Source organism: Hypomesus transpacificus, chromosome 17 (assembly GCF_021917145.1).
Source record: "Hypomesus transpacificus isolate Combined female chromosome 17, fHypTra1, whole genome shotgun sequence".
Lineage (NCBI taxonomy): Eukaryota > Metazoa > Chordata > Actinopteri > Osmeriformes > Osmeridae > Hypomesus > Hypomesus transpacificus.
The window spans coordinates 6,028,831-6,042,605 of record NC_061076.1 but is presented as its reverse complement, the minus strand read 5'-3'; the positions used below and the strand labels follow the sequence as shown (position 1 = coordinate 6,042,605).

At 43.6% G+C, this 13,775-nt stretch overlaps 3 protein-coding genes across 4 annotated transcripts; 1 reads left to right on the top strand and 2 right to left on the bottom strand.

The window, feature by feature from the left end:
• Positions 1–3,156: 3,156 nt before the first annotated feature.
• On the bottom strand, positions 3,157–7,434 carry slc25a10a (solute carrier family 25 member 10a). 2 transcript variants are annotated; one of them, XM_047038597.1, is made up of 11 exons: positions 6,904–7,434; positions 6,067–6,186; positions 5,611–5,725; positions 5,473–5,521; positions 5,158–5,199; positions 5,024–5,067; positions 4,884–4,954; positions 4,716–4,808; positions 4,377–4,454; positions 4,167–4,223; positions 3,157–4,038 (listed from the first exon to the last, which is right to left on the bottom strand). In XM_047038597.1, the coding sequence occupies exons 1-11, from the start codon at positions 6,991–6,993 to the stop codon at positions 3,937–3,939; spliced, it is 861 nt and encodes a 286-aa protein (XP_046894553.1). In that variant the 5' UTR covers positions 6,994–7,434; the 3' UTR covers positions 3,157–3,936. The 2 variants fall into 2 exon arrangements, with proteins under 2 accessions (XP_046894553.1, XP_046894555.1); XM_047038599.1 differs by having other exon boundaries at positions 3,157–3,972.
• Positions 7,435–8,737: 1,303 nt separating this feature from the next.
• On the bottom strand, positions 8,738–11,315 carry mrpl12 (mitochondrial ribosomal protein L12). Its single transcript, XM_047038174.1, has 5 exons — positions 11,074–11,315; positions 10,098–10,290; positions 9,937–10,008; positions 9,627–9,764; positions 8,738–9,376 (listed from the first exon to the last, which is right to left on the bottom strand). The coding sequence occupies exons 1-5, from the start codon at positions 11,130–11,132 to the stop codon at positions 9,260–9,262; spliced, it is 579 nt and encodes a 192-aa protein (XP_046894130.1). The 5' UTR covers positions 11,133–11,315; the 3' UTR covers positions 8,738–9,259.
• A 458-nt stretch (positions 11,316–11,773) lies between these two features.
• Positions 11,774–13,667, top strand: zgc:103625 (methyltransferase-like 26 B). Its single transcript, XM_047038192.1, has 3 exons — positions 11,774–11,973; positions 12,196–12,358; positions 13,608–13,667. Exons 1-3 carry the CDS (start codon positions 11,774–11,776, stop codon positions 13,665–13,667), a joined length of 423 nt encoding a protein of 140 aa, XP_046894148.1.
• Positions 13,668–13,775: the final 108 nt, after the last annotated feature.

The window sequence follows — 13,775 nt, the reverse complement described above, 5'->3', positions numbered from 1 at the left end:
TCAGTTAGAGAGCAGCATGATCGGATTTGAAGGCAGCCCACACTACAGTAGGCTGCTTGTCTGTTGTTGCTTCTTGTCCATCTATTGTCTGCCTGTCTGTTTTCAAGCCAAGGCTTCAGACGGAAAAACATCCTTGTTATGATGTCGACTGACCCAGATGGTGAAATAATGAGATAATTGATGTCTGAACGGCACAGTCGGACACAAAGTGAAAGTTTAGCTACTGTTGGGCTAACCTCATGACCTTAATGGTGTTTGACTGAACAATTTGAAACCATGACCGCTAACTGAACCTTGTTTAGTAGTAAAACAGAGACAGAGGAGCAAAAATATGCATCCTGAGGAACATCCACACTCGGAGACCTCACTCTCCATCCCATGTGTTTTTGTATCATGTGAGGCAGTGAGAGCCAGGGCCGTCACCCACTGCCTCCCAGCATGAGGGGAGTGACAAAGTTGTTTCACTTTCTGAATCACATTCCATCCCCAGCCAAGAGCTAAAAGTACTGACACGGAAAAAAGAGACAGAGAGAGAGAGAAATCAAAGAGTTGTGGTCTTTCCTTGGATAGAGTCTTTGGTCTCAAGGACATGCTCAACCACAAGAAGAGAGGTGGACAGTCTCGATGGTTCGAACGTGGAAAGAGGAACCTTTTAGATGAATGAGAACTTCATCGGTACAGAAGATTAAGGATGAAGATTAAGGATGAGCGCAAACAGAGGCTGCCAAGATTAGGTCAAAATAGCCTGTGAGGTCTGTCACTGAACAAATGCATGCTGTATGCTGTATATTGAGATGGATGTGAAAATGGACGGTACTCTTCCAGAAAATTTGATGCCGCGGAGAAGACTGCAGGTTTAGACGTACATTTTCAGAGAAATACTATTTTCACCTGATTTTCTTACAACTTCAAAAGATGTGAAGCCTGAAAAGTTAAATTCATAAACTGAAGAGCCTCTCAATCCTGGCCTTCAATGTCACAGCCATGACACAAGTCACAAAAGGCTGCATGACTGGCTCTGTCCTTATAGAGACACTCATCAATGTTTTTTTGTCACAATCAACACCACGTAGTAAACACCATGCACAATCCTGACTAGAGGATGTTGAGTCCATGGTCGCACCCAGCAGTCAAAGCTGTAGTGACTGTTCAACGACACCTCTCTTCATCAGCAGAACAAGGTCGTTGCACAAAAGAATAATCCACTAGATATAGTGGGAGAGGTGCTCCAGAACACACAACAAAGGTATAGAGGGAGGATAGTGTGGACTTTTCGAATACTGGACACAGGTTGAGAGGGCGGATGTGGCTTGGGTTTGAAATTCTCGGAATTATACAAGAGCTCAGCAGAGGACATAAGAGGGTCATTCAAAGCAAAGGTATGACATGGTTCAACCAAACATAGGCTATTTTAAATGTCAAAACATGTTTATTTGAAGCATTCGGCTGTTTTGCCGATGACTGCAATGATATGTTCAACACAAGCCCACAGAGTTTATGAATGCATGTGTGAAGAATAAATTACCAAACGGCAAACCTATAGCAACTTGTTTTCACACATAGGGTATTATCTTAACGATGTAGGAAAAGCTGCTTTGAACAACAATGAAAAGCTTGTTTCCATTCCAACATTTATGTGTCACTAATGTTCCTATCTCAATGCCTTTACTGCATTTGGAACCCGGCTTTGCTGTGTTGCTCCTCAAACAGTGTGGATCTCTCTCTTTTCCCGCGTTTGCCTTGGATGCAGTTCTCTGTGTGGCAGCAATGTGTTTCGTGTGATAAGGTCTCCACACACATTGTAATGTCTCGATTACCAGTTCAAAACCGAGGATGTCATGAAGACGAACCACTATGAAGCCAAGTAAACTGTGAAACAATCACACCGGGAGTTATCAGAGCAATGCAAACCAGCGTATTTGATTCATTAAGTTTAGATATAAAACCGAGCCACAGAGAAAGCCATGTTTGGCTCAGTCAGTCATTCTCTAGTCCAGCCTGAGGTGCAGTCCTGTGGTTGTGTCCCAACCATCGTCCCTAACTCCCCTGATGAAGAGACCACAAACCACATGCTCCCCGATAAGGTTTCATCCTCAGTATTTTGCATTAGCCACTTCCCTAATGGATGTTGGCTTACTCTGTGGCCTCTGTGGTCGCTACACGGTCTGTGATCGCATCCCTGATAAACCACTGAGCACAAGAAGAAACCTGCGTCAGCGGCCAACCGAGGTGAGGCCAGGGTATGAGAGAGAGAGAGAGAGAGAGAGAGAGAGAGAGAGAGAGAGAGAGAGAAAGAGAAAGAGAGAGAAAGAGAGAGAGGGGGGGGCTCCTAGTCGTTAGGAGAGACTGTAAAAGCCTGAGATGTGCGGTTTTTATATGATACATTCATTAATCGTCATTAGAAAGTCTGTCACCCATCCAACTCCATTCAGGACTCTAGAGTAAGTAATGCACACAGTAGACACACCTCAAACTATCCTTGATCTCATATCCACACAATACTGTGTGTCTCACAACGAAACTGTAAAATAAATCTGTCAGCTTGTAAATCAGTTATTGTATGACATATGAACCTTTCAAGTCAACCTTCCAGCTTGGCAGGTGGAACAGCACTGGGGTCTCTCTGCATCTTCTGTAACCTTCGCTTAACCTATTTCGAGCTTCCAGTGCAAGACTGACATGGAATTTGCCCTGGAGTGTCATGCCTAGCGCTGAGCCATGGAGACAGGATCCGGGCAGCAGGTTAACTATGTAGCAACACAGCTTATCGGGAGTCTCTGAAAGTTGAGCATGATGGATTGTGCCTCATGCCAGATAGTGCACACACAAGCAAAACCTCACATGCACCCACCCACACTCGCCCCCACGTGAATTTCCACTGAGACACACACAGGACTGGGATGAGAAATGTACTCCTGTGAGTGTCAAGAGGTGACTCTGCCTTTGGTCTCATCAGTTTGTAACGCCTGAAGATCAGGTTTACAGTTTGTCTTGTTGAATGTCTACCGGATACAATGAGCAGCCTAGGCTGGGTGCTCCTAATTCAGAGCAGCAAGTCCCTCTAAGAATGTCCAGACATTCCTATTTCAATGAGTTGGAGCAGGAAGAGAGGCTGGCAGAGCTGCTCGCTGAAACATAACTCATGTATTGTCACATAGTAGAGCCCCACTCACAACTCGCTGAATTTAGCATGACAATGAGAACTTTTGCGTGACAGAATGCACAATTAGAGTCATTTTTTATTCAGCACGCATTTATCAAATAAACAGGATTTTATGGAGATTTGATGCGTCTGTAGAAGAGTCATTGTTTTCATATTTCAGGTGAATCAATCCGTTTGGATAAATTCTATGGTACAAAATACAAAAAACAGTTATTTAAGAATGGCCTTTGTTAACTATCAACTAATTCCTTAAAAAACGTCCATCCTCTGTCACACATCCGCACTAGAGACTTGTAGAGTCTACCTGTGACCCACCAATTGGAATCTCACAGTGTAACACTGCCCTCTGCAGGGCTTAAACAACAGGCAGCAAGTGTAGGATGGGTGAATGTGGAGTTGGCTATTTAGTTCCAATACAATTTCCATTGAGGGACATGTCTATATCTGTTCACAATTCAGTCACAGGCAGTCCTTAGCATCCATTCATTCTGTCACCAATCAAAGTATGGTCTAATGTGTCTTCTTCCTGTCACTGAGCAGCCTCCCAGAGGTGAAAGATGCATTTCTTGCAAGTGGTGCATGTGACAAAGGAACGAGTCGTGCAGCCATAGCCTGGTCCTGGTTCTCTGTGCAGTCATTTGGGTCCAGGCCCGGCTGGGTGTATTATGTAGATGGGGTCCGCTGAACCAGTCTGCCGACCATGGTGGAAGGGCCGGAAGTGGCTCTGGCACTGGGACTGACACAGGTCAGAGGTCAAAGGTCATGGCCTCTGCTCAGGTGGTGACCACAATGCCAAAGTGCTTCCTCAGCTGCTCCAGGAAGATGAAGGTTAAGATGGTGTGAGGAATGAGCCGGATGCCAGCAGGAACAAGGCCCTGGAAGCACAGCAGTGACACGCACAGATAAGTCTGTCTGTCCCAAAGTGTTCTCTGTAGTTTCTTTTTTTCAAGAAAAACTTGAACTTGGCAACAAACATCTACATTTCCCAGTAACAGACTATGACCTTGTAGAAAGCTTTAGGTCCCAGCTTAGCTGTTTCTGTCAGACAGTGGAACACCCCCTGAAAACACAGAGTCACTTGTCATTCAAGCCGTGCTATCGTCTCCCTAGCCTAAACAACACATGCAGTCAGATGAAACACCTCAGGATTACAAGTGACAACAGCAGAAGCATTCCTTAATGAGTTGTTTCTCCTACATAAGCCCATGCTCACCCCATATTCTCCCTTGGAGTTCATTAGCCTGGTTTTCATGACATCCAGGGGTTGGCACAGGACAGTTGCACAGCCGCCCTGTAGAGAGGATGGCGTATTAACACATTGAGGATCAAGAATCTGCTTATCTGGAGCAGTCAAAGTCATGCAGATGGCACGAAAGTGTGACATCAAAAAATGCACCCGTAATCTAAATGGCCAAGTCCAATAACTCATATTGACTCTACATGAAAACTCAGTGAGGCCTACATATCTTGAAATTGATGGTCTACAATCCTACCTTTCCACATTAAGACGTAAACTCACAGGGAGGTGCCTGAGAGCGATTGGAACACTTACTGCGAAGAGACTGGCCACAAAGTGGGTGAGAATATTGTCAGTCATAGCCCCAGTTGCCAACACTAGCTGCTTGGACTGGTCATAACAGGCCAGCTGAAGAAGAAAAGGATAAGGTCACTTTTCAAAATACATTGAATTGAACACGCCCACTCCTAACCCGTATTGTACCTGTCCAACGGTTACCAGAGCCCCTCTGGTTGATGCCATGGTGGCCCCAGAGAACAGCTTTCTCATTCCCTCTAAAGGAAAACAGTGTCAGAGGATGTGGTGTGACGTACAGTGAATAACGTCAGGCCAATTCATCTTACCCTCTTTCCAAACCCGGAACAGTCCGTCAAGTGCATGGGCATAGCTGGTCGAGAAAGAGACAATACTGATGAAACCAAACATAATAGTCCAAAGTACACATAACCCTCATTATTTGTTCTTCACACGTACTTACTTTCTTCTGAGTTCTTTGGGCAACTTGACATCATTCTGCATTCTGGATGGATACAACAACATGCATGTTTTATGTCAAATCACAATCAGCATCATGATAAAACAGAAAAATAAATACATTTCCAACAAAGGGATGTGTGGAAATATAAATTGTGAGCATCACAACACAGACATCTAGTGACAAACCCAGAATGGCATTTGTATTGATATACTGTAATCAATGAGCTCTTCTCAACAATGAAAACTATTATTTCAATAATAGTGGATTCTTATAAACAGATACGGTCATAGGACCTTGCCTATGCAGAAATCTCACCTGACATTAACCATGTCGGCAGGTGTCCCAATAAAACCACCTGTGAACCCTAAACAGGAACAAACGAAGGGTAGGTCACTTCAAAATATCCCAGACCGACCATCTGGTCTTCAGCAGAGACAGTTGGGCAATGCCTACCTCCAAAGGCACCCAGTAGAACCTTCTGGTAGAAAGGCATGGGTCCTTTGTTCCGAGTGCCCATCATGTCCCTCACTGTCTCATAGATTGCGAAGCGGGAGAGCGAGTATGTCATCTGGGAAAATGAAACGGGTGATATCATTTTGCACTATTTGTGTTACTTTGGATGAAGGCATATACAAAATGAATGAAAATGAATGAATGGATACTTTATTAATCCCAAGGGAAATGTAGGTCACCAGTAGCTTATACACATATACATTTATACACCTCACCGACATACATACATAAATCACATATACATACACATTGGGAGAACATATTCACACAGAGAGAGTGTTTCCAGATAGAGGAAAAGGTCCGACCCTATTGTACAGAGTGCAGAATATGTCTGAATGTATCGATTTTATTGTGTCAAATGATCTGGACTCTGGGTCTCTGTGCATGTGTGCCCACCTGTCTGCAGAGGGAGGCACTGAGACCACTGTAAAGTGCCAACAGCCCCTCTCGTCTCACCACACTGATGGCCATGCCCATCATCTTCATCCGGACTTCCTGTTGGGTCTGTAAGTGCACCTGTGGAGGTCCACACCACAACACTCCAGTGTTTACCAACAGTACTGCAATCACGTGAGCTGAGAATTAAACCTACTTACTATGGACATTATACCTTATGACTTGTCCAAACCAATCGAATACCTTTTCTCTGAAAACAAGGTCGAACCACATTTTGTGATGTTATGAAAAGTTTCACGTCTATATGTACACGTACAACACATTAAGTTCTTCCATTCCACTACCATTCACTGAAACTAAATATATGGCTGACAGCTGGCTGTGGTGATGTCATGTGGCCAGTCCACCCTACCATCACAGACAAAACCCATAACCAGGCCATGAGGCATTTTTCGCTGATGTCTTGAGTCAATCCACTGATTTACAATTTGCATTTGAAAAGAATTTCTGCAGATTATCCTTATTCGACCCTATACAAAGAGTTTTGTAATACACATTTAGATTGTTGTCAGTGGAGAGTCTGAAATGTACGAATGAATGAAATTCTCTCTAGTCCATAAGTGCTAACTCCAGGCATGCTAAGTCTTTCTGAACATGGTAAGGCAAAAAGAGCAGGTAGGCCTATCTGCCCGGGTGTCTGTGGCTTTCTCTATGGTTCTGACAGCAGATATTTACGCACCATGGATATAACAGCGGCCCTATTAATTGTGCAGACATGGCTGAGAAAGTCTAGTCAGGAGAATTGTTACCAGGAGAGATAAGGATCCTAACTCTTACCTTGATCAAATCTAAGGGGTGAGTTATGCAGGCAGCAGCGCTGGAGGAAATTCCACCAAAGTACCAACGTGAAATGTGCTTCTCCGTCATTTTGGTGGAAAAAATCTTCCCGGTGTATGTCGAGCGCAGGAATTACGCACTGGCCTCGCTCGCTCTCTTCAACTCCCTTTAATTAGTCTAATCTTAAAAGGCAGAGGTGATTGGAGGGAAATGTCGCCCGGTTCGTCTTGCACACTCCTCTCATAGGCATTTCATATGCTACATCCACAGCCAAATGGTTATCAAAATATTAGAAGTCAAGCGGCGGTTTATTCGAAGCTAGTGGTCGATTTGCACCAAGTGGAAACGGCGATCAATAAACCTTAACTGTAGTGTAGCTGTGTAGTTAACCATTTCCACCTATATGGTCCACTCCAACTGCCTTGCCTAAAGCTTCGCTAACATTTAATTTAGCATAGCAATGTTTTTTAAAGTAAACTATGAGAGAAAAAACGCCGACAAGCATGCAATCTGCTTCCTCCACCGTCCCGTGCCAAGAAAGGGCGCAGCATATTTCTAAGTGAAGTGTACGTGACCGATGTAAAAATAGTGTCAGCTTGTTCAGCCCTGCTGGTATGGAACTTAGGCCTATAGGATCAGGATCATGTATGGACTAAGACACCGAATACAATATATTATTATTCTAATGACAATATTTGGCGCATGAAGACACAAATATGGGGTTAATATGGGGAAATATTTTACTGTTGATTGTTTTTCTACAGGTACACTCTTGCACTCTTGTGGGAATTTCATATTGTTCAATTATAACTTGTTTAACTGCATGCTCTTATGGTTCTTCCCTTTGGCACTTATTTGGTTTTCCACAATGTATGCTTCATGTTTTGGCTGCTGGCAATGTTTGGGGCTATCTCGTTGTTATGATCAGTGTCAGTGACCTATGCTCTTTTGTAAAGCTCTCTCTTGGAAGTCGCTTTGGATAAAAGTGTCTGCTAAATGCATAAATGTTAATAACATTCAGCAAAAATAGACCCTTCAGTAACAAATGGGAGCGAGACTATTAAGTTCACAAACAAAAACTACTTCATTTCATTAATTACTGCCTGTTTTACATTGTAATCCACACTTCGTAGCCCATGTGTGGAAAGGGGATGAGACATGACAAAGCATGTGTTCATTGTGAACACATGGTATTTCTGAGCAGGACAGTAGAATGAATGGGGGGCGTGGCCAGTCAGGACAGTGCTGCCTCTGAGAGGGCAGGAGGGGGTACATCTGGGGAGACATTAACCAGACACCCACTGGTTGAATAATGAAGCATGACAAGAGCTACACCAATCATTTTCTCCATGAGGGTGGGCTGGCACCATGGGATTGGACTAACACATACTGTAGTGACCCATCAAAGATCAACTGTCTCAACCCCTGGATATTGTATTTTAGTTATGGTGCTAGATAGGAATACAACACAGGCACAGCACCTACTGTTTGATTTAGACACATTCTGTGATCCACGTCTCAGTAAAACTGGATCAAAGATTTTAAGCCCCACAGCTAATTCTGTAAGAGCTGTAATAAGCATTCTTAGAATGTGACATTGATTATTTAACACAGTTGCTATGTTGAAGTAGCGAGGTAGTATGTCCTCTAGTGGTTCATAAAGATACTAGCATTTGACTTTAAAGTTCAAATGTCCTTCCATTCACATCTGTTCAAACACATACAAAACTGTTCACAAAACATAGCAGAGCATGATGAATACTTCCTTGGCACTACGATGCACCCCGATTACATCAATTGTAGAAGTATATTGAATGAAGAACAGAAATGGAAACCAATTTCGTTTTTACTTTAATCACATAATTGATCCTATGCACCTTTAGGACACAGCCCACTCATTTTCCTGTCGTAGATAATACGTTCATTATCACCACAGGCAATGGGAGCCGTGTCGCTATATCCAGCATACACCCGCAGTTCCCAGCCAGGCTGGAACACAGACAGAATGACTGACTGACTAGCCCACATTCAGTATGTCTGTAAACCTGTGCCTACAAGCATCAGACAGATAAACAGATAAAAGGACAAATGGGCAAGCGGCCAGGCAGGCGGCGAGTGTTTTCAGGCTTGTTTTCCTGAAGAGTTCAGTCCATGAGTTCTACCATCCTCCCTGGCAACCGTGCGGATTGTGGCGATGTCAAAAAGGCATTTTTCTTTACATCTTTTTTTTTTTGTGGTTTTCTTCACACCCCCCCTCTCCCAGTTTCCTTTCTTCTTTGTTGTATAAAAAAAGGGGAGACAGATAGAGGGAACAAGCTGACAGGACGGCAGAGAGAGAGGACCGGGCGTGCGGACTCTACTCCAGCACCACGGTGCCCCCTGCCGCCTCCAGGGCTGCTTTCAGCTTCTCGGCCTCCTCTTTGGACACGTTGACCCGAATCTCCTGGGGAAGCGACTCCACCAGCTTCTTCGCCTGGACAGGAACAGCAGTGACATTCAATGACCCACAGACACAGTAATACAGTCGGAAATCATCGTCAAAATCCTACATGAGACAACCCCCTTTCGCCTACATCTTTTGGCAGCCAACAATTACATGCGTCTTGTATAAAGTCAAAGTATCCGAACATCGTACTGGCAGATACTTGTGAATGGGACAAACCTTCCATAGAACCGCACATGCATAGCGTTACGACAACAACACTGTATACACAAAGACATACCTGCACCAGGTTCAAGCCTTGCATGCTGTTCTTCACTTCTTTTATGAGTTTGACCTTTTCAGCTGCTTTCAATTCTGTCAGTTTGACTGTAAAATGAGTCTTCTCCTTCTTGATTGGCGCTGCCTCCTCCTCGACTGCCTGTGACCCATACAGGATTATATACAACATACTGTATGGAAAGTTATAGTTCTGAAGCATTCAGTTGATGCTGGTTTAGGTCAAAGTAGCATATGACTGATTTTAAGCTAAAAGGTGAAGCACACCAAATTCCAACTGTACTGATGGGAGGTTTTAGTTGTCAATTGCATACCTGAGATATGGGTGCTGCTCCTGCCATTGCACCCATAGGCATCATTCCAACATCCTGGATATTTAATGTTTTCTGTGACCAAGACAAACATTATCAACACGTGTTACCAACAATTCAATCTACCTCAAATGCCAACCATTACAGTAGATATCTTTATATACCTTTAGTAGCTCATTGAGGTCTGACACCTCTAACAAGGTAAGGCTGGCAATGTCGTTGACCAGCTGATGGATTTTTGGGGAGTACTGTTTGGGAGCTCCATCGAGAGAGGGAGAGGCGATGACATCAGAGCAGTTGGCTGTACTGGTCTTGAGGGTTCTTAGTGCACATACTGCTGGTATCTGGAGCTCCTGCCTGTGTTACAAGAACATAACCTCCATCCTTATCATCGATTTGCAAATGCCTTCTCATTCAACGGGCACCTGAATTAATTTAGCTGGCTATGTCTGCTTGCTAACTCCGTTTTAGCTCATACATACTCGTGAGTCTAGCTGTGATCCATTTCGTAAGCTACCTGGTTTAGCAAAGGCAATCCAATATGCATGCATTGTGGAACCATATTCTTGAAATGAATAGCGGTTAGTTCATGCAGGAGGAAAGCTCTGACTGTTTGAGCTGACAATTATTTCACCAAGACACAAAATCACATGCCATAAAACTCAGCTATGACCTTGGCACTGCAGCCAGAACACAGAGGCAATATGGTTTGCTTTACATACCCCCGCGATTATCAGACATAAATGCATCAAAAGCAGATGATAGCAGGCAAAACCAAACTATGAATGGAGCTAAAGCTAAAGATAAGAACAGGTGAATTGGCTATCCTTGAGCTCCATCACTGATGATGTAACCTGGGCTGTTGGCATCAAGTTAGCAAATAGCTAGCCAAGTATGTGTCAATGATAACATAATGCAAGTGGCTACCGTATCGCTGAACATAGTTGCAGATAAACTCAATACAACTGTAGGCAAGGATGAATCATTCATGTCCATTTTTCTTTCAATTAATTGTCCTTGAAGATTCCAAGGCACAGTCCATAAAATTACGGTAGTTAGCTAGCTCTGTTAGCTGTAGGCTACTGTTTCACAACTGTTCTCCCGTAGCTTCAGTCATGATCCGGTTGGGTTCATGCTTACCGGTGCGTCTTCACTGCGATCCGCAGTGCTGTCCGAATGCAATGTCTGGTGCAATACATTGTATTTGTACAACAATTAACCCGTCTGTAGTCCGTCCAGATCTCCTTCTGCTGCCTGGAAATCACAACCACTGGGAGTCAGTGTGGCAGTCTGTCAGATCCTCTCTCAAAAGCACATGGCGTCCTCCACTCTATTTTCCTGACCTACCCACAATGCATCGCACATTAGTCAAGAACAAAGCCATGCAACTTTATTAACAGGGCATTAAAATAACAATAGTGAATCACTTGCACACCTTTCAAATAAATTAATGATCTCTTCCCATTTGTCAATTCAGTTAATGGTCTAGTGTATTTTGCCTTTAATAAAAATACGTGTGTGTGTGTGTGTGTGGAGGGGGGGGGGGGGGGGGGGGGTGCTCCACCTTTGCTAGGAAGAAAAGATGGAGCACAGAATTTGGGGTGGAGCAGAATCCTCTTAACAAGGTAATCTCCAGACCCATCTGCTCTGCTCATCCGCCACATCCAGCCTCCACCAACATGTTATTTTCATTAACTCTCAGCTCAAGAAAACGTTTAAGACTACCTTAAGTTGTTTATAATGTCAATCCTAGTGGGTCAGCTGAAAAAAAACATTTAAAATAGCTTGGGTGGTACTACACTAATCAGTGTCTGTGACAGCTTCTCTCCCACAGTAGACCATGCTGCTGTCATCGCTAGCAGGCAGGAACCAGGACTGCCTGTTGTCAGTGATGTTGGACGTGCTGGAGGAGCAGTCCCACAGGGACCTGTTTGCCTTAGAGCTGGACTCTGGCACTGGACAGCATGTGGTACACTTTGCCATGGAGATGCCCTTCGTCACCTGGCAACCGTCAGACATCAAAGAAGAGTCCCTTGAAAGGTGGGTCCCATATCTAATGCTTACTTCCCCTGTGGTCTCTGTAGAAATTGCCCTCACATCACACAGTACACATACACTACAACACAAGCATCCTAAATGTGATTTGATGTTGTCACGTGATATACAATCAGTGCTGACTGTCCTTTAATCATCATCATAGTGTAATGTAACATGAAGTTGTGTGCATAGAGTATGCGTTCTCTGAATGATTCCATGTTTTAGTATCAGAGGTTATATTGTAGCATCAAAGGTTAAGACTGTCCTGCAGCCTGTGCACCTGGATGCTCAAAAGCCCTGGGAGAAGTGGGCAGGGCTTCCACAAGACTCCTGTGATGTCATTGTTGCCATCAAAAAACTGCAATATAGCACGCTCAAAACTGCAGAGGTACATATCCTTCATTATGAACATGAATCAATATATGACAAATAATGTGTGACATGCAGTGAGCATTGACTTAAAAGGTGGGTCCAGATAGAGATGGGACGTATGGCACTGACGCATCGATGCTTGTGTCGCAAAACCAATACGCACAGTTTCGAAAAAGTGTTTTGGAGCTTGTATCAAATTACGAAACCACGTGACAGATGACGTTCAATGCTTCAAACGTCACGAACTGGTTCGAAGTTTTGCCGCTCTTCTGAACCAGAGCCATGGAAGGAACGAAGCCACCGTTTCTTGTTAAAGACAAATCTCACATTGTCAGAGAAGCAGCACCAGGCATCGCTAGAGTTTCTTCCATCAGTCATTATTATTTAGCCAATCCGTATAGTAATAATTATAAATCCGTGCATTTGTGTTGTGTTATTTTATTGAAATGAAACGTAACATGATAGGACTAGGTAGGTCTATACAGTGCCCAGAAAACAAATGTTGATGATTCGTCAACATTGTCAACAGTAATAATAATTCGTAAAAATAAAGTTCCCCCAGTTCACAATAGACCTACATATAACAAATGTTAAGAACAAATCTGTGTTATCTAGTTTAATTGATATAAAGACCGTATCGTATAAAGTCCGTCCAACCGCTTTAACAAATAATGATCTCTTCGGTGGTGTAGTTGGTTAAAGCGTTGTACGACTACATATTGTTATTGCGAATCTGGGATCCCAAGTTCGCGCCCCAGTCCAGTGAATCTCGTACGATATTCTTTAACTTTTACTGTGAGAAAATGACATAATTCTAAAGGCCTACGGATGTATCACAACATTTTAATGTGTGAGCACTAATATCAGATCAAAATGAACACATGTAGCCTTAATTAAATATTGAATAACGTAGGGTAGTCTACCGTCGGAGACAACCACTACGCCTCATTCAGCCAGTTTAAACGGCTGCTAGATGACGCTGTTCATTTTCAAAGCGCCGATAGTTCGGCTCTTTGGGCCGGCACAATCCGGAAGAAACCACCAAAGCTTCACAAGGCATCGTTCGCCCATCCCTAGGTCCAGATGTACACCCTCCCCCGAAGGTGATCTCCTACAGAGCGGTCAGGACTGTAGGTCAACAGACATTTCTCTCCAGCCTGCTGCTAACTCTTAACAACCTCATTTAAGACTCATCACTTTGGCAGACATCCTGAAATCTCATTACATGTTCTCAATTTCTGTTTCTTTTCAAATTGTGTTCCCAGGGTGTATTCAAAGGAGCAGGACTCCGACAGAATGGTTTCCTCAATGTATGCGGATACTAATGTTATAAATATAAAATGTAAAACATCACACCCAGCTGTAATGAGAAATTGGACCAAGAACTACGAAAAATGTGAGTTTTCGACACGAGAAGGCAAATTCATGAATGT